This window comes from Crocodylus porosus, unplaced genomic scaffold, assembly GCF_001723895.1.
Source record: "Crocodylus porosus isolate Cpor-Errol unplaced genomic scaffold, CroPor_comp1, whole genome shotgun sequence".
Classification (NCBI taxonomy): domain Eukaryota; kingdom Metazoa; phylum Chordata; order Crocodylia; family Crocodylidae; genus Crocodylus; species Crocodylus porosus.
In genome coordinates, this window is record NW_017728951.1 from 28732200 (window position 1) to 28750658 (window position 18459).

Here is an 18459-nt window from a genome sequence, read left to right on the forward strand (position 1 = left end):
AACAACTCCTACCCCATGTACTTGTGAACATGTTATGCAGTTTAACATATTATAATGCATATGAACAAGGCAACTTCAATTCAATTATATGCAATATTTAAGTACTTGACTTTACAACCTTAATTATGTTCTTTTAACATAGAATATGTATGTGCATGTGTGTGCGTGTCTGTGTAATATCTAAAATAATTATTAAATTGTCATTCAGCAAAGTGTTTGAAGATTGATCAAAAAGCATTTGTAGAAAACCAGTAACTAGAACAATAAAAAATAAACCTATTGATTTAGCTTCTTCTTCATAGCCAAGTTGTTAAAATAAATATTCCAGCTATATGCAAAAAGTTATTCCTCTATTTTCCTGCATCTGTTATATAAACATGGAAATACAACATCCTCTGTTCAGCATGCATCTCCTTTCTCCATATTTCCATGCATTCCAATATATTTACTTTGGCATTATTGTACAGATAGAGGAGAGAGAGGCAGAAGTGGGACGTACAGGGCATTGCATACACTATTCCACACCACCAGTTATGCTAGCATACCTTACAAATGGCAAACTCACCTTCCCCTCCAAACTAAGGCATTCCTAGGCCTATTTTGGCAACAGTGCATTCACAATCTAGCCGCTGTAAAGATTTCTCTCCAAAACAAAATAAGCTTCAACAAGGGTGCCACAGTACAGCCTACAGGTTAGATCCAGCCCACAGAGCAATTTAATGTGGCACGTGGTGTTTCTGAAAGGGCTGGGAATTTGGTGGTGGAGCCTGTCACTGACTTCCCAAGCATGGAGCCCCATTGCAGATGCTTGTTTTTGATGGGAGAGTGAACAATAACTTATTAACTCCCATGCCAGTGCTGTCAGAGGTGGGCCCAGATTCAGCCCTTCAGGCTCCTTGCAATCCAGAATTAGTCTTCAAGGAGTCCTGTGAGCTCAATCAGGTGAGGTGAGTTTTGCACCCCAGTCTACAAGCCTGAACCCATGTTATTGGCATTTAAACCAGCATTACTTTCAGAATGACTCTACAATCCCAAAATTAAAAACCAAGCAGGGACTTCCATTTACCTCAAATATTGTTTTGTAAATATCTCAAATGGCATCAAAACAGTCTTTTTGTTACTGTACGTTTAAACTGACCATTCAAACAAAATATTTACAAATATAACGAAATTCAACCAAACACTGCATCGCCCTCATCTTTTAGACTCTCGGCCCTATATACATTCATTGAAATCTAAAGTTTAAAAAGCTAACTTCCTTAGGGCCACCAGTTCTCTAAAGAATTAAAGGGTCTAGTTCTGGAGCCCCCTACCTCACGCTACTGATCACTGTAAATTCCCTTTGACTGTGTAATTGCAAGCAGTTCTTACACAACTATTTTGCCTCCTTTCTGAGCAACAAGACTACATATTTAACAGCTTTCCAGAGTTCCATGGTTTATATCTAAATTAATTAAATGAATTTATAAGTCTCTGATTTAAAATTCACTGTTAATGGACCATAAAGTAGACAAACTACTTACTGAACTGAACTGACAACTAACTGAATAGTTAACTAAGACTCTTAAATGCTAGAACTCACTAATAGCAGTGTATATTTTTAATGAAGTTCTGCAATTTTTTTCCTACTGATATTTCTAAACTTTCTGTTCTGTACCTAAAAGCACAATTATTTTCTAAAGCCAGGCTAAAGCACTAAAACCCAGCAATCAAAAAGATTGTGCTAGGTAGATATACAAGGTAGCGTTCTGCAAACACCCAAGCTGGCTCCCAAACCAGAACCAATATGGTCACATTAATATGGCACTCACCCCAACTTAATAAGCCCTGCCTCTTAGAAGATTTAATTAGCCTGCATACAGCACCCACATTATGCTGCTTCCAAGTCAGGAGCTAATGAACAGTGCTGCCTTTCCACAGACACACACCATTAGGGTCCTTACCATCCCAGCTCTTTACCTTGGACCTCCTGAAAGGAAAATCCATTGGGTGTGTCCACACATGCAAGCACATGCACTTGCAGCAGCTCAAATAGAAGCGTTGCAAATTTGAGCCAGGGCCCCCCTGCACAGGGTCCCAAGCACCCTGCAGGGCCACAGCCCCCCTGCGCACAGCCAATAACTTACCTTCTGCAGCAGCAGCAGCAGTGGGGCACTCTGAGCCCGCTGCTCCCAGATCCCAGCTCTCAGGGACCGTGTGCTGATCCCAGCTGGGTCCTGCCAGGCTTGGGGCTGCTCATGCTGCTTGGCTGGGCAGCACTGCCAGCCCCAGGGCTGGCAGGACCTGGATGGGATCAGCACGCAGTCCCCATGTGCCACGCTGGGTCCTGTCACCGTGAGACAACCCAGCTGGGGAGCAGAGGGACCCCAGGGCTGGCAGGACCCAGCTGGGCTCGGCACGTGATCTCCCCACACCATGCCAGGTCTTGCCATCCTGGGACCAGCCCAGCCGGGCAGCACAAGCAGCCCCAGGGCTGCCAGGACCCGGCTAGGCTCAGCACACTGTCCCCACATGCCACACCGAGTCCTGCTGCCATGAGACCGGCTCAGCCGGGTGACAGAGAGGCCCCAGGGCTGACAGGACCCAGCTGGGCTCAGCACATAGTCCCCACACATCACGCTGGGTCCTGCTGCCATGGGACCAGCCCAGCCAGGCAGCAGAGGGGCCCCAGGGCTGGCAGCACCTGGCTGGGCTCAGTATGCGGTCCCCACACACCGTGCCAGGTCCCACCTCTGTCCCTCTGTGCCTGCAGGGAGGTGGCATGTGGCAGGACCTGGCCCAGTCCCATGCAGCTCGCTAGTCTGGTTTTGCACTAGAGCGGGTAACACGGCTCTGGAAGGCACAGCTCCTGTGCGCACTTCCTGGAGCCATGCAACCTGCTCTGGTGCAAAGCTGAACTAGTGAGTTGCATTGGTCTGGGCCATGTCCTTCTGCACGCTACCAGCTTCAACAAGGCTGCACCAGCCATTTCCCCCCTGCAGCCCCAAGGACATCCCCCAGCCACTCCCAAATCCTCCCACACATCCCCCTGCCACCTCTCACACCACCCAGACCCATAAACCTCCCCACCCCCATTCCCAATTCCCTTACTTACCTTGGAGAGTGCCAAAGGCAGCAGGAGCACCAAAGAGATGCTCTGGCCAAAACCAGACTGTCTCTTCTGGAGGACTGACTCCCATGCCTGCTCCAGGCACAGTCTGCTACCATGCCTTGCTCTGCTGTTCTGTGGAGAAGGGTTTTTTTTGCCCCCTAGATATTCAGGGGTCTAATTTTCTCCCCACGCTGCAAGTTTGCAGTGCAGGGAACATTTTTTCATTCCTGCATGTGCTTCTTGATCCATCTCAAACTCCTTTGAGATGGGGTAAGAGGCACATGCACACTCGTCCAGATGCGCCCATTGAGTCTAAGACTACACACAGATTCGGGGAGTTAGAGGGAGGTTACATTGAGTTTAAAAATGGCTACCCAGTATAAAGTAAGTTAGGATAGGAGGGGCTAGCAAGGCCTTGGAGGGATCAGGGAGGCAAGCAGGGATCAAAGGGGGGGAATTGGGGGGCATGTGGTATCCACAGGGGGGTCATGAGAGCTAGCGGTGTCCACAGGGGTGTTGGCAGGATATGGGTGGATTTGGCAGGATCAGGGTCTGTGGGGAGGACTTGCGGTGATGGGAGACTCTCCCCCCTAACCCTGGGACCAGGGATTATTTTTAGCCACCTGACCCCCACCTAACCCCCAGACAAACAACCACACCAGCAAACCAACCCCCTCCCACCAGTCCTACCTAGCTCTCCCTCCCTCCCCTTACTTCCTTGGCTTCCAACACTAGCAAACACCACTAAAACCAATGTTGGGGGCATGCTGGTTGTGGGATGGTGGGGCTTGGTAGACTCGAGAGAAGGGAGATGTTGTCCTTCTGGAATGAGGCAAGGAACTGGGGGGTAAAAATAGTTCAATTCCAGGTGGGGTTGGAAAAACACAGCCCTGGAGCTGGGGCCAGCAACTGGGCTTTCCAAGCCCTATGGGCTCACTGGGAACTGTACAGACATTCAGTTAGATCAGGCTTGCCAAACCCAATTTAAGTTAGATTACCTCTAAGGCAGAGTTAACTTAGACGGGGTTGGCCATTTTTAGACCAATCTTTCTTGAACTTTTCTACAGTTCATGCTTAGATGGACCTAACTAAGTATTCCTACTTGGCCTGCACTTGCAGAGAGTCAGTTAGAAAGGCCAAAGCAACACAAATTAAAGACTACACAGCTGAGGCTGGCAACACAAATTAAAGACAACAAAAAGTCTTTTTTAGGTATGTAAGAAGTAAAAGGAAGGTGCAGGGCAGCACAGGACCCCTACTGAACAAAAAGGAGCAATTAGTGACAGAGAGGGAGGACAAGGCTGAGCTATTCAATGAGTTTTTTGCCTCGGTGTTCCTGAACAGTGGTCAAGATAAGTCTCCTAACGGGTTCTTAAATGGTCATCAGAGGGCCACCTGCCTATCAACTGTCGACTCTGCAGAGTCACTTGAATGGACTCACCGTGTTTAAGTCAGCAGGCCCGGAAGAGCTTCATCTGAGAGTACTGAAGGAATTTGCTGGTGTCATAGCAGAACCACTGGCATGGCTGTTTGAGCGCTCAGAGGACTGGAAAAGGGCCAATGTGGTCCCTATTTTAAAGAAGGGAAGGAAGGAGGATCCGAGTAATTATAAGCCAGTCAGTCTCACCTCCATCCGTGGTAAGGTCTTTGAAAAGGTTAAGAAAATCATGAAGAAACATATTTGTGGGTGTCCAGCAGGAAAAACAATGCAGCAGGGAAACCAGCATGGATTCATAGCAGTTGGATTATGTCTGACTAATCTGGTTTCGTTTTATGACAGGGTCGCAAAATACTTAGATGCAGGAGTAGAGGTAGATGTTGTTTTCTTGGATTTTAGCAAGGCCTTCAATATGGTATGTCATCCCATTCTCATAAATAAATTAAGAGGCTGTGACAGATGTCTACACAGTCCAGTGGGTGGCAAATTGGCTTAGCAGGCACACCCAGAGAGTGGTAGTAGATGAGTCGGTATCCACCTGGAAGGATGTGAGTAGTGGGATCCCGCAGGATTCGGTCCTTGGACCTGTATTCTTCAATATCTTCATCAATGACTTGGATGTGGGTGTGAAGTGGACTCTGTCCAAGTTTGAAGACAATACTAAATTGTAGAGTGAAGTACACACTCCAGGGGGTATGGAACAATTGCAGGCAGACTTGGACAGGTTAGAAAAGTGGGCAGTCCACAATAGGATGCAGTACAACAAGTACAGGTGCAGAGTGCTGCACCTACAGCACAAAAAGATCCAGCACACCTACTGTCTGGGAAGTGATCCTCTCAGCAGCACAGAAGCAGAAAGAGACCTCGGAATCATAGTAAACTCCAAGATGAACATGAGTCATCAGTGTGACAAAATCATCAGCAAAGCTAACCACACTTTCATGCATCAGTAGATGCACGAAAAATAGAACTTGCCCTCTATGCGGTCAGACTGCAGTTGGAGTACTGCATCCAGTATTTGGTGCTGCACTTCAACAAGGATGTTGATAGTCTTGAGAGGGTTCATAGGAGGGCCACTCATATGGTTAGGGGCTTACAAGACAAGCCCCATGAGATGAGACTGAGGGACCTGAACCTCTTCAGCCTCTGCAAGAGAAGGCTGAGAGGTGATCTTGTGGCTATTTACAAATTCATTAGAGGGACTCAGCAAGGAATTGGAGATGCTCTGTTCACCAGGGCACCCCTTGGGGTAACAAGGAACAACGGTCACAAACTGACAGAGAGCAGATTTAGGCTAGATCTCAGGAAAGCTCCTTCATGATAAGGGTGGCCAAAATTTGGAATGGGCTTCCAAGGGAGGTGGTGCTCTCCCCTAGCTTGGGGGTCTTTAAGAGAAGGCTGGATAGGCATCTGGCTGAAGTCATCTGACCCCAGCACTCTTTCATGCCTACGCGGGGGGTCGGACTCAATGATCTGTTGAGGTCCCTTCCAACCCTAGCATCTAGGAATCTATGAAAGGTTCTAAATGTAGGGTCTGCACCTACACAAACTAAATTAGATTGGGTGGACATTTTTAATGTGATCTAACCTCCCCAAAAGTCTGTATGTACCCTAAGATTCATATTAGAAAGGGCTCAGTTTCCTGTTGTAGATAAAGATAAAGCTTGTGAGAGCTTCTTCTGGGTTCTGGTTTCATTTTTCTCTACAATTGGCTATCATAGTTTTACTAAGAAAAAAATATATCAGACTTGAAGAACAGATACTGATTTTGAAAGTCTATAGCCTCTGAGCCTTGCTGTCTAGGAATGCCTCCTAGTCACTCTTTGTAATATTCTTCTTCTAGGTATCCACATCAGATGTAATGTACAGATTTGTGCCATTACTACATACTTTGAATTTCTACATGGAAGTATTTTACCCATAAACCAGGCTACAATTTAGATTTTGTATACCTTTCAAATTATTTTATATATTTATACACACACACGTGCACATATATATATAATGCTGTCTCTTTTCTCACCTCAGTTTGGAATGCCTGAATCTGCTGCAGTGGTGGAAAAACTGAATATCAATGGCCCCCAATTTCTGGTAAGCAACTGAAATATTTTCTGTTCAGAAATATTTTATAATAGGTATCTGCCTTTTGTATCACAGTGGGCACATCTACACACGCACATTTCATAATTTCATAGTTTTAGGAGCTGAAAGGGACCTTACAGATTATGAGTTTACTGCATAGTAACCAAAATTACTACATAGTATGGGCATGTGTTTCCATGTGCATGCCCATACTGCACAGTAACTATGGTGACTTATGCCAGCTTAAGTGTAAATTTGATGCCAGCATCATGCAGGTATCAAACTTATACCCAATTAGTTACTGAGCAGTAACTCATGTGTAGATGCCTTACTGCATAATAATGCTGTGTGTGTGGACTGACTTGGGACTAACTTTAGTCCCAAGTCATTTCATACGCAATAGTAATGTGCTTTAATGCTTGCACATGTAGATGCCAACCTATTCCTGCTTTCTGCATGGCAAATTACTGCACAGTAAATTTAAGCCAACATAAATGCACATGTAAACATTCCCAGTGTGAAGCCTGTGTTTACAATAGCAACAACTTAAGTTGGCTACCTCTGTTCTTTGTAGAGTCATGGCAAGTCATATGTTATATTTATTATATAATATTCTAACAACAAAAATCCCACTTTATTCCTCTGAATAATTTACTCACAGTAGTAAATCCTTGCCTTGCTCCACCTCTGGATAGAATAAACATCTAGATACTCACACAAGAATCTGGCAGCTGAAAGGGATAGATATAAAGGTCCATTCACACGTATGTGATTGGAGGATTTGGATCTAAGCAATCTTATTAGCACTCTAACACCAAGCTGTGGGAAAAGCAAACTGGTTCCTGCCAGCTCAAGTGTCTTTTGTAGTCTTTTTTGTTGAATGATTGAAGATATTATGTACTTTCCTCATAGTAGGAATGGACACAGGATGTAAGAAATGTTTTCAGAAGTTAGTGGTAACCTACAAGAACAAAAGTGACACACAAAAGAAACAAAAAAGGAACTACAGGCAAGTTCTGCAAGGCACTTGTGACAGAAAAAAATAAAACAAAAGGAAAAACATTTGTGCAGCACATTCTCCAAATTATGCATTCCCTTCAAGATTTCCCATTTTAAGCTTACCTTATTTCACATTGTAGTGTTCAGGGCATTACATGAAGTGCCCCATGGTATGCCACTACCCGCATGTGTTTTGTATTCTATTGTTATAATACTGTGAGTGGTAGCTCTCAAATGACGGAAGATTTTTTAGAGCTTTTCATGTGCTCTTTAACTGAACTGTTCAATACCAGTGTCAACTTGATAAACCAGTAATAAAATATGCTTGAAATAATGCATTATGTCAGTACCAAAAAAGACATTCATAGAAGAACTTGCATTATCAGGACACTACTTATATTGTCAACAGCAACACCTATGTAACTGCAAGACAGCATTACTACAGATGCAAGCCAGAATTTAATTACATTGCAAGTAATTAAAGCAGCAGCTTATTTTCAGCAACTAATCACTGGTCAGCTGTATCAGGAAATCCAAACTGTTCCAGGAATGGAAAGTTTCTTCTTTGATTTCTATTACAAAGGGTGTAAAACTGTATCGTTCTTCTAAGAAATACAAGAACAATGTATTGATGTCTGCCTACATTTGCAGAGAGTCTATGCTCCATTTCTTTTATTGGATATTGAGATTCTAATGAGGACATCATATTTTTCAACATAATCATTTCATCACTCAAACATGTAAGAAAGGAGCAATGACATATCATGGAAATCTGCAAAATGGGGAAATATGAGGTTTAATTGATTTAATTTTCTGAAGAGTGAATCTGCTTTCAAAAACTTGGGAAAACTGCAGTAAATTATTATGTAGCCCATAGACCACTTAGTATCAAAACAAACATCAAAATTACTACAGAGGGCTTGTTGGTATGATGTGAGGTTCAGGTTATATGCTAAATACTGAATTTGAAAAGAAAATAAGCTGAATGAACTTGCAATACTTAAGACTTATTTGAGGTTTAAAAATCTGGCTGTAAACGCAGTAAAATTGCCTAACATGCAATGAAGTGGCCACAATACCTTAAATCAATTTTGTCTGGTTTCAGAAGGGGAATTGAGTATTGTAATTGGCATTTAGATTCAGTAGGAATTTTGTTTCTTTGAACATTTTTCTCTCATCTGAGCTTTAAGCAATAAGACAATTGCTTTTATAATAAAACTCATTTCTATTCTATAAACATACTGTGTTTCAAACTGCTCTTTTGTAAGAAACAGGATTACATGCATTTTAAAGAAATTTTGAGATAATGGCTCTGCCCTAACATTTTTGCAGAAGCTGAAATGCGAAAACATGGTACATTAGAATGAGAGTATGCAATGCAGTTTCATCTTCCCTTACCAATGGTATTTTATTTGCAATAGTTATTCCAAATGCAGGTCACATCTCAGTGATGCTAATCTGCTGCTAATGGGTAGATCAGCTTTTAGGCACAGTTGAATTGCACAGTGTATTATATTCTCTCTCTCTCATTGCTTTTTAATGTCTGAATATTTGAAGCACTGTGCTTGGCTTTTTCTATTGTAGAGAGTATTTTTTGCTTTTTTGGTGCCATTTTCTAATTTAACATTGATTTTCCAGTTAGAGAGTGAAAAAGTAGTAGAGACTTCAGAATTCTGATTTGACCTTAAGGAATAAATCCTGAAGTAGTTAGATTTAGGGTGCTACTCTTAACGAAAAAAAGTAAGATTTTTACTAAAAGCATGGAGGAAATACCTAAAAGTAACAAAGGAGTTGCGCTGATTCTGGACATATTTCACCAGTTCTATGTTTTCACATATGTTGCTATTTCAAGACTTTTATATTGGGTCTTTGGGATTTAAATTTTTGGGGCTAGCAAAGACTTCTTTAAAAGTACAATAATGGTTTACTTTTATAAAAAATAATCTTTAAAGAAGAGACCTATGAACTTCATTGTGACTGTCCTGCATATCTCTGGCAGTACAAAACAACTGACAGATCCAGTCTTCTAAGCTTTGTCTTTGCATAAGGTGCCAGAGCTTGCTTCTAAATCTACATTACTTCTTCCCATTCCTAACTGAATGAACATTAGCTGGTGATCCCAGCTGCTGGAATGCCAGTTTGGAGCCCCAGGCAGGCAGATATAAATTACATAAGCCAAAGCAGAGCTACGGAGTCAGATGCTCCCCCCTCTTCTCCCCCCCCAAGTTCAATGTAAAGCACAATTCAGCTGCACTCAAAAATATGGCCCCAAGTATTCAGTTGAAGACAGAATCTGACTCCCCAACTAAACTTCTTGGGAAATAGTTGAAAGTAAAGTCCAACTATAGCTTTATAGAGAGAACAAGAGGCTTACAGCCCATTTCCCATAGTCAAAGCACTCCTCTGGTTCTTCCCCATGTATCAAACACACTAAAGACCATGGGCTAATATTTACTGAAAATGGGGACTGCAGCATGGGCTGGCAGTGGAAGACTAATGCAAATAGTAGTCAGTTGTGATATATTTATTCTTACCATGTTCTCCCCCACTTCGTATATTATTGCTGGTGAGCTGCTTTCTCTAACTAACTTGTCAAGTATTCAAATTTCCCAAGCCACAACTTCGCAGTCAGTGTCATATACACCATGCTTCTTCTGATTCAGGAAGTAGGATAGCTTCCTTAAGTATATCACTGTGCATGTACCAACAAGCTCTTCATTTCAGTACAACTTGCTAGCAAGAGCATAGCACCCCACTAAGCTGACTACACTCTTAGCTCAGGAAGAAGCAGGTTCAGCACAAATGAAATTTATCTAACCAGACTGGTAAAACTGTGCACGTGTTCATAGCAAAAATTTTCAACTGGAACAACATCCTGATTTTTAAAATTCCAGCAGGACTGTCAAACTGGAGACCATAAACCCAGTAGCTTTCCATAAGAACACCAGTCTCAGAATACTCAGGAGGTGGACCACATCTTAAGATAGAAATTGGCTTGTGGACTTGCTCCCATCCCCTGCCAATCACACTGCAGCTACAAAGCAATTGTTCATATGGAAAAAATACCATTAAAAAATCCTGATATGGTTTTAGCTCCTCAAGTGAATTCTATTCTTCTTTCATCTCTCCTTTCATGGTCTCCTCCCCTGCTACTAGACATGCTTTCTTGGCCCATGGCTCTCTCTTTGCTTCTTCCCTGCTAATACATATTTCCCTGACATACTACCCAGTTTCCTAATGTTCTTCTGCTCTGTTTTTTGGGCCCCACCCCTCCTCCCAACCCTGGCTGGTGGTGGCAGACCTGGAGCACAACTCTGGTTTCTGTCCCAGCTGCTTTTACAAGCCCCAGAGCTCACCTTTTCTATGAAAAACCTGGATACCTAAGGGAGCTGGACACAGCAAGGTGCACTAGCACACTGTGAGAAATGAGCCATTTGACTTTGCTAGCCAACACTCCACAGATGACAAAAAATGCCTGTTTAGAACAAAATTGGTTTTAATTAAAACTTGCCTGGGGGCTGGAAGGTAAAGACTATTCTCTCTCAGGTGACAGTAGATGTACAGCAACAAAATGGGAGAAAGGAAGCATTGCAGGACAGAGGGCTGCAGGCCTGATGCTTGTTAGCATTATGAGAGACAACTGTAGCAGAAGTAACAAAGACACTGGACTCTCTTCATGCCAGGTGTTGGAGGAAAAGGACAAAACTGAATTCTTTTTTAAACTGGTCCAAATCCAGATGTACAGATCAACACCAACTCAGGATTGGTTCAATGTCTAAATCTGCAGCCACGTTTCACTGATGACTGGCATTTTAGTTTATTTTAAGAAGTTTTCTTGGTCACCTTGGGCCACCATTATCCATTAAATGAACTATTTTTACTGTTTCCAACCAAATCTGAGACTCCCTCTAAAAGCAGTAATATGCACTCACATGGTCATTTCAGAAAGAGGGAAATAGCTGGGAACACAATCAAGAAAAAGCCAAAGTGTTGCTGTATATATAATGTAACTGGAACAGAGAGTGATTTTATAGTGATCTTAAGGCCTGGGTTAAAAGGAAAACATTTTACAGCTGAATGCATTAGCTGCTATCAATCATCTTCAATTAAATAAGAGGGTAAAAGGGCAATACATATTCATGTCCCTCCAAAAAAGCAGGACTTCATAAAAATGGAAGCAAAAATTGCATATTTATTTCTATTCTTCAAAAAAAAGGACAAAACAGACTAGCTTACTGGATATAGATGTATTTTCTGAAATCTACAACATTGATGTTATGCACCATTTAACACTGCCACTCAAAAATACAATAACAAATTGATGGCAAAAATAACCTCATTTTTAAGATTGTCAAGAAAATAATAGATTTATGTATAAAGTCAACAAGCATTATTGGTGCCAGATGCCCATGAATGTTTGAATAAACAATGAAAATATATCAAGTTGTTTCATTTTACTTTCTTGCTAGATACTTTCCAATAACCCAAGTTGTAACTTAGTAAAACTGTGTAATACCTTGATCTTGCAATTCAATTCAGTAGCAGCAAACAATAAGATAATACCAAAGTCCTCCTTGCAGGATTTTGGCCTTAATTTTTACCATGACAGCATTATATTTCTATTCATGTTCCAAATATTGCTGCCAGAAATTATTTGAACATGAATTTTGTTTGTTTTTATTCAGCAGCTGTGAATGATGGGAAGTGCTTGTCTGTATTCCAATCCATGAAAAGCCCTGACAAAATAATCCAAGCAATTTCAAATGTCAAGCTATTCATAATTGCATTAAATATGGATTAAAGGAATATTCTTTGATGCTGAATCCTTTGTTCTTAAAGTTAAGATAATTTTAAACAGGATCTTAATAAAAAACGTAAAATTTTATGGAGGCTTCAACTTCAGGGAGTGTGGACAGGACTGAGTAGTGGTGGGAACTTACAAAGCCATTGTGTTACAGTTTCCACATTTATAGGAACTAAACTGCACAAAGGAACGGCTCCAAGCATTCTCAGTATTTTAAGTGTTAAGCCAACTCCTGTTTATGTTTTATTCAGACATACTTGCCTTGTAAGGACACAGAACAATTCAAATATGATAGTACCATCTCAAAGCTTGTTTAAAAGGAAGAAATCAAGCATTTCAAGACTTTTGATATGGGGCACTTCCATTTTTGGTGTTTTGGTGCTTTCTAAAAAAAAAAATCAGACCCTGTGCAATGCCTCTAGTTAGGCACCCAAAAATCACTCACCTCTGTTGAAAATGTTGGTCACTCTCCTGTTATCACACTACAGCCGCTACCCACATCTGACATCTTCTCCCTGAATTCCTGTATCATCATAATTTCAGTCATACTTTATTAATACAAGTCTCTTTCAATGCAAGACTGTTTCTAATGGTCTGTTCTTTAAACCTGAAGAGCGAAAAAGAATATAGGAAATATATACTGAAATTCTTTCTGGGTATTATTACCTGCAAAAGACTCTACTATATTAAATGACAACATGAATGCGAGAGGGCAATGACATGTTATGCATAATATAAGTAACATAGGCTATCTGAGGAACTGATCATTTTCAGTTTCAGAGAGCAAGTTCTGTATGGAAGGTCATTAAAAAGAGCAGTTAAGATAAGATTAGCTTTTCTATCAACCTGCTTCTTCAGAGAAAAAGTGGGCCAGATCTACTCTGACATCCTGCTGCATACAGCATTTGCACACATGAATTCTAGTTAAGCCAGATTTAAGGCTGTTTTGTGTCATTGTATCATTAAAAAGGGACAAAGTCAGGGTAACCATTTAAGAGTATTTGAGGAAGTTACACTTCATGCTTTTTCTGCTAATGAAGATGTAATGATCTCATGTGGTCCCTTTCAGCCCTGAACTTCTGTAAATCTGGAATCTGGAAGAATTTGCCAAATATTTACATTTGGAAGATAGCCTATTTATGAAATGGGTAAGCCATCTATCTGTCACCTGAACTGATGGTGCAACTACTAAAGAATCTGTATTCCAATTTAGTTTGATAAGAAACCAATTACCTTGTGGAAACCATCCTTCAGATGCATGGCAGAAACAGCATGTTGGCACTAGGAATTTATCAAATTGCAGGAACAGGTTGGGGTTTTACTAAACTAAACTAAATGGATACCATAAACTCAATTTTACATTTCCATCTGAAAATGCTATACCTTCTTTTGTTTCATGTAGCCCCAAATTGATTATAATTGAAGGAAATCAAAAAGAAACATCTGTCTTTTTCAGGCTGTTTGCCTTGTATTCTCCACAGCAGCTAGCAGATAGTCTACTTGCCCATTTTGACAACATACATCCTCCTGCAGTTTCTCTAAAAGCATGTATTATACTGGTGGTTGGAGTGACTGAAACAGAAGCTGAAAATAAATCAGTAGAAAGCAGGTGTATGTATAGGGACAGGGAGGAGAGGGACATGAGCTTATTTGATTTGATCGCTTCAGGGCCTAGGGTCAGGTTTCCCTCACAGGAAACTATATTTTTTTTTTAATTAGTCACAAATTTACTTTTACAAGATAGCTTGAAAAAGGCCACAGTACCTCAAGATGACACATTTTTTTAGGTCTAGGAGGAGAGAGTAAATGGATCTGATTAGCATGGAATTGAAGGAGGACAGCAACAGAAACAAAGTTACACTCACTGATTAGACTCCTTCTCTGGATGCCTAGACCAGTAACATTATAGTTCCTTGGGTTGTAGTTGGAGCTGTGTCGGTCTAAAGACATAGGCAGACAAGGTTTTTCGGGTAAATGTGATATCTTTAATTAGACCAACTAAATAGTTGGAAAAATTCTTCTTTGCAATCTTTCAGGCACAAACACCCTTCTTCAGCCATGGGGAGAGTCTAGTGGTGTTACGTGCTCTCCATGGTAGAATAGAAGCTAATATGCAAAATGCAGGTCTGTGAAAATGCAAATACATGGCAGCGAAGATCAGAGGGAATGGGAGACAATAGGTGCAAGACAGGTTGGGGGGGGTTAGAAGTGGGGAATGTTGAACTGGTGATAAAATGTAGCTGGTAAAATGCAGACAGGTTACCTGGAGTTATCAGATGGCAGGCAGGTTGTAATGCGCCATAAATCTAATGTCTATATTTTGTCTTTGATTTTTTGTATCCAGTAGATTTATGAAGTGAAGCTCATAGACTTGTCTATGAAAGATGTTTTGTAAATTCCCATTGAGGGAATTGAACTAAGAGACTGGAGAAAGAGTGGTTGTCTTGTGAGAAGTAGGCACCCACAGGTAATCAGATATTTTTGTCTTTGATAGATTTTCAGTGTGCATTCATTCTGGTATGCAGTTGATGTTTGGTTTCTCCTACATATTTTCCATCAGGGCACTTAGTGCACTGGATGAGATATATGCCCCCCACACACACACACCCCTACCTGTCTCACACTTATTCGCTGCCATTCCCTCTGATCTTCACTGCCATGTATTTGCATTTTCACAGACCTATGCTTTGCATATTGGCTTCTATTCTACCATGGAGAATACATAACACTAGCAGACTCTCTCCAAGGCTGAAGAAGGGCATTTGTGCCTGAAAGCTTGCAAAGAACATTATAGTTCCTTAGCATCCAAAACAGGAAGAAGCAGAATTTTCTAGCACACACAGAGAGTTCCAAATATTGAATAGATTATGCAGTCACTGCTGACTTAACTTTTGCAAGTAGGCTTGAGAACCCACTGGAAGTGGGTTTTTGATCTAGAAAAAAGTCACAGACCTGGGTGAGCTAAGCACCCTTCTTCTAAATTAAATGGAAGGAGTGATTAAATGCCTTTTCATGTAGTGATAGCCAAAAGCAATAGGAGGTATTAGGCTACATGGGGAAATCTGAGTGAGAAGTCAGAGGAGTTTCTTGGGGCTGGTGCTAAACATAGGACTATGGATTTGTTTTAGCAAGCTGTTTGCATGTTGAGTAAAAAGCCAGCAGACAGCAAGAGCAGCAGTCATTTGCTTGGCTGAGAAGCAGAAAGGAATCCTGAGACAGAGTTGACTGGCAGGGATAGACTTGGAATATGTGTGTGTGTTTGTTTCTACTGTGTTCAGGACTATATAAATGAACAGGATTATAGAAAAGTATATATCTGACTATAGCAACTTCCCTCCTAACAGAAACAATTCAGCCAAACCCTCCATGTTGGTTAACAGCTTGGATCAATGGGCACAGAGTTTAGAGTGGGATAGAGTTTCCAGAGAGATAAGGTGTGAGCTGCTACATCTGCTAGACCAGCATGTAGAATGATGAACATTTTCACAGAAATCAAAGGCCCACAGGAATTAAAACAAGACATAAAAATAATGGCTGAAGAGGAACTAAGGCAGTATTTGGAGGCTGCCCAAGAAGGGATTTTTTTATTATTATTATTTTGCTTGCATAACAGCTACCAAGTCTCCAGCCAGATTTAGAAGCCAGTACTCATTGCAAAGCAGCATAAAGTAAACTAAAAAAGGCCACTGGTGTTCCAAATAAGGTGTTCACTTGGAGAGTTACAGAAGTATAAATAAGCTGCTTTGTATGTTTCCCTCTGTAGACAAGCCTGTGACTTCAGGTTTGAATAGCGTGCACAGTAGTCTGACCACTTTTTGCTAATGCTGACCAAGCTTTTACAGTTGCATTAAAAGATTCAGTGTAGCTAAAAGCAAAATTCACAATGTCTGGAATATAAATTATACAGAAACAAAACACTAAATCACAGAGAGGGAAAGAACAAGTTAGGAAGTGAAAGGGATTTTCCCCTAGTAAAATGAAGCCATCCTGTTTTCTCCTAAATGACACCATCTGCACTGAATAAGCATGAAGTTAGGCAAAGGCACACATACAAAATAGGAACCTGTAAGAGATCACTGTAAGCTTAGTGACCAATTAGCTTCAGTGTTAGTTGTTTTTAATTTAAAATGTTCTAATAGGAAGAAGGAATGACTTTTGCAACCAGCCAGTTATCAACGTGCTGTGCAAAGCACCAAAAAAAAGGACTTATTCCTGGGATGGCTCAGAGGAGTTTTTGTTAAATATTTACCAACCTTTCCATATTTAAAAACCCAAGGAGTTTGCCCACATTATAATTGCATACAAAAACCAATCACAGAGATGTTTCATCAGTGAATTTTCCAAGTGCCAATCCTGTGCATAAACTTATAATTTAATGTTAAAAGAATCTGGCTTCCAGCTCTGGTTGCACTGCTGAAAAAATACATCAGTCATTAACATTTGAAAAGGGGCATACTGGAAAAGCATTTGAATTCCCAGAGTTCACACAAAATCTGTACTTAGAAAAATAAGAATTTGAGATATTTAATTCATTTTAGGCTTCTAAAGCTGAAAGCTGTGTACAATCCCCATGGTTGTGACTTCTATTTGTTGGATGCCTACACTTGCTGCTGGTAATATGACCTGCAGTGTTTAGATCTGCTTCTTAAATTCAATAGCCACAGAACTCTCATTTGAAACACTGGGAAAGGTGTCCATCCATTATTCTCTCCAGCGTAGGAATACCCACATGCATTCCCTTAAGCTTTTCTTACAGTTTGTCCATGATTTCAATCAATTCTTTCTCCTTCAAAATAATCCTTTGGAAGGGTTTCTGTGCACCATCTATATATGTAACAGGTCCATGTTTAGAGAGATGACAAGACCCATGACTATAAATAATAATAATTAAAGAAAAACAACCACCAGAGCCTTGCAGCTGTTCTATGGTGATTTATTTTAGCAGTGGCCCACTGCTAAAGTAAAATCTTGACTTTCCAACATGGCTTATGAAAAAGCCCCTTTGTACTAAAATAGGGTCTGATCAGCATAATGGAAGTAACCATTGTGCTCAAAATGATATGATCTATAGAGAACAGACATACTAGGCCTGACTATATATAAATACAGAAACAAAGAACTAAATGAAGAACTAAACAGACAAGTACAGATGACATGCTAAATAAATAAGTCCAGAAAGTAGATTTTAAAAAAAATCTTTAGCTAAGAGCTAGCTCTACCTGGTGAACAACACTAGAGGAAAATGTATGTGTAAGCAGAGAACTGGCAGCACTCACTAAAAACAAAATCTATCCATGTATGTATGGATGGATGTAGGTATAATGTTAGTTGTCATTAATTCAGTTATAGAAAAGCTAGCAAAATCAGGCTTCTCATGAGCAGGAGATTAGCAAAACTACCAAAGCACTAAAATGGCAAGTATGTATATTATATACTGTATTGTGTGCCCAGTATTGTGTGCAGTTCAGAGTTAGTGTCATTCCCTGTAAGATAGTGTAACACAGGCATGGGCGACTGGTACCTCCCGAGTCTGGGGGGCCACTAGCGGGGCACAACCGGGGGGGCAGGAGGTCTCCCAGAGCCCAATCATGGCGACCGGGATGTAGGCAGGTCCCCCAGAAGCTGGTTGCTGAGCATGCCAGCAGCACAGCGGTGGCAGAAGTGCCAGGACTTCCACATGCCACACTTCCACTGCCAATGTCCTGCAACTGGAGCCAATTTCAGGGGGGGCACCAGTGCCCTCAGGAGGGGCACATGCCCCGCCTCCCATGCCTCCTTTATGCATCACCTATGAATACAGAGCTGTCCAACTCATGGGCCATCGGCCATATGTGGCCTGCAAAGGATTAATATACAGCCTCCAGGCTCTCACCTAGCTGCTTGTTCCCCAACATCACTCTGGCTGCAATTACAGATGGAGTCTCCAGTGTCCCCACCTCCCTACTACAGCTGTCTCTTCCTGCCTTCACTCCAGAACATAGGGCAGTATAGCAGTGCAGTGTGCTATGGGTGAATCCAGGGCTCCCTGCAGAGGGGTGAGGGATT

The 18459-nt window shown here is 41.4% G+C and overlaps 2 protein-coding genes across 13 annotated transcripts in view; one reads left to right on the plus strand and one right to left on the minus strand.

Moving 5' to 3' along the window:
* DNTT (DNA nucleotidylexotransferase) overlaps positions 1–18459 on the minus strand; it is a 332847-nt gene that overhangs the window by 288021 nt on the left and 26367 nt on the right. For 4 of the 8 annotated variants that reach the window (XM_019555836.1, XM_019555835.1, XM_019555831.1 and 1 more), the window contains exon 2: positions 12860–13021. The exons of the other annotated variants lie outside the window; for them this stretch is intronic. The gene's annotated coding sequence lies outside the window, so the exon portion shown is untranslated. The remainder of the gene's footprint in view (positions 1–12859; positions 13022–18459) is intronic. 8 annotated transcript variants of the gene reach the window in all.
* The window catches only part of BLNK (B-cell linker), a 160705-nt gene that overhangs the window by 8363 nt on the left and 133883 nt on the right, over positions 1–18459 (plus strand). For 3 of the 5 annotated variants that reach the window (XM_019555821.1, XM_019555822.1, XM_019555824.1), the window contains one exon: positions 6558–6620. The exons of the other annotated variants lie outside the window; for them this stretch is intronic. In XM_019555821.1, the coding sequence (XP_019411366.1) occupies positions 6558–6620 (63 nt within the window). The remainder of the gene's footprint in view (positions 1–6557; positions 6621–18459) is intronic. 5 annotated transcript variants of the gene reach the window in all.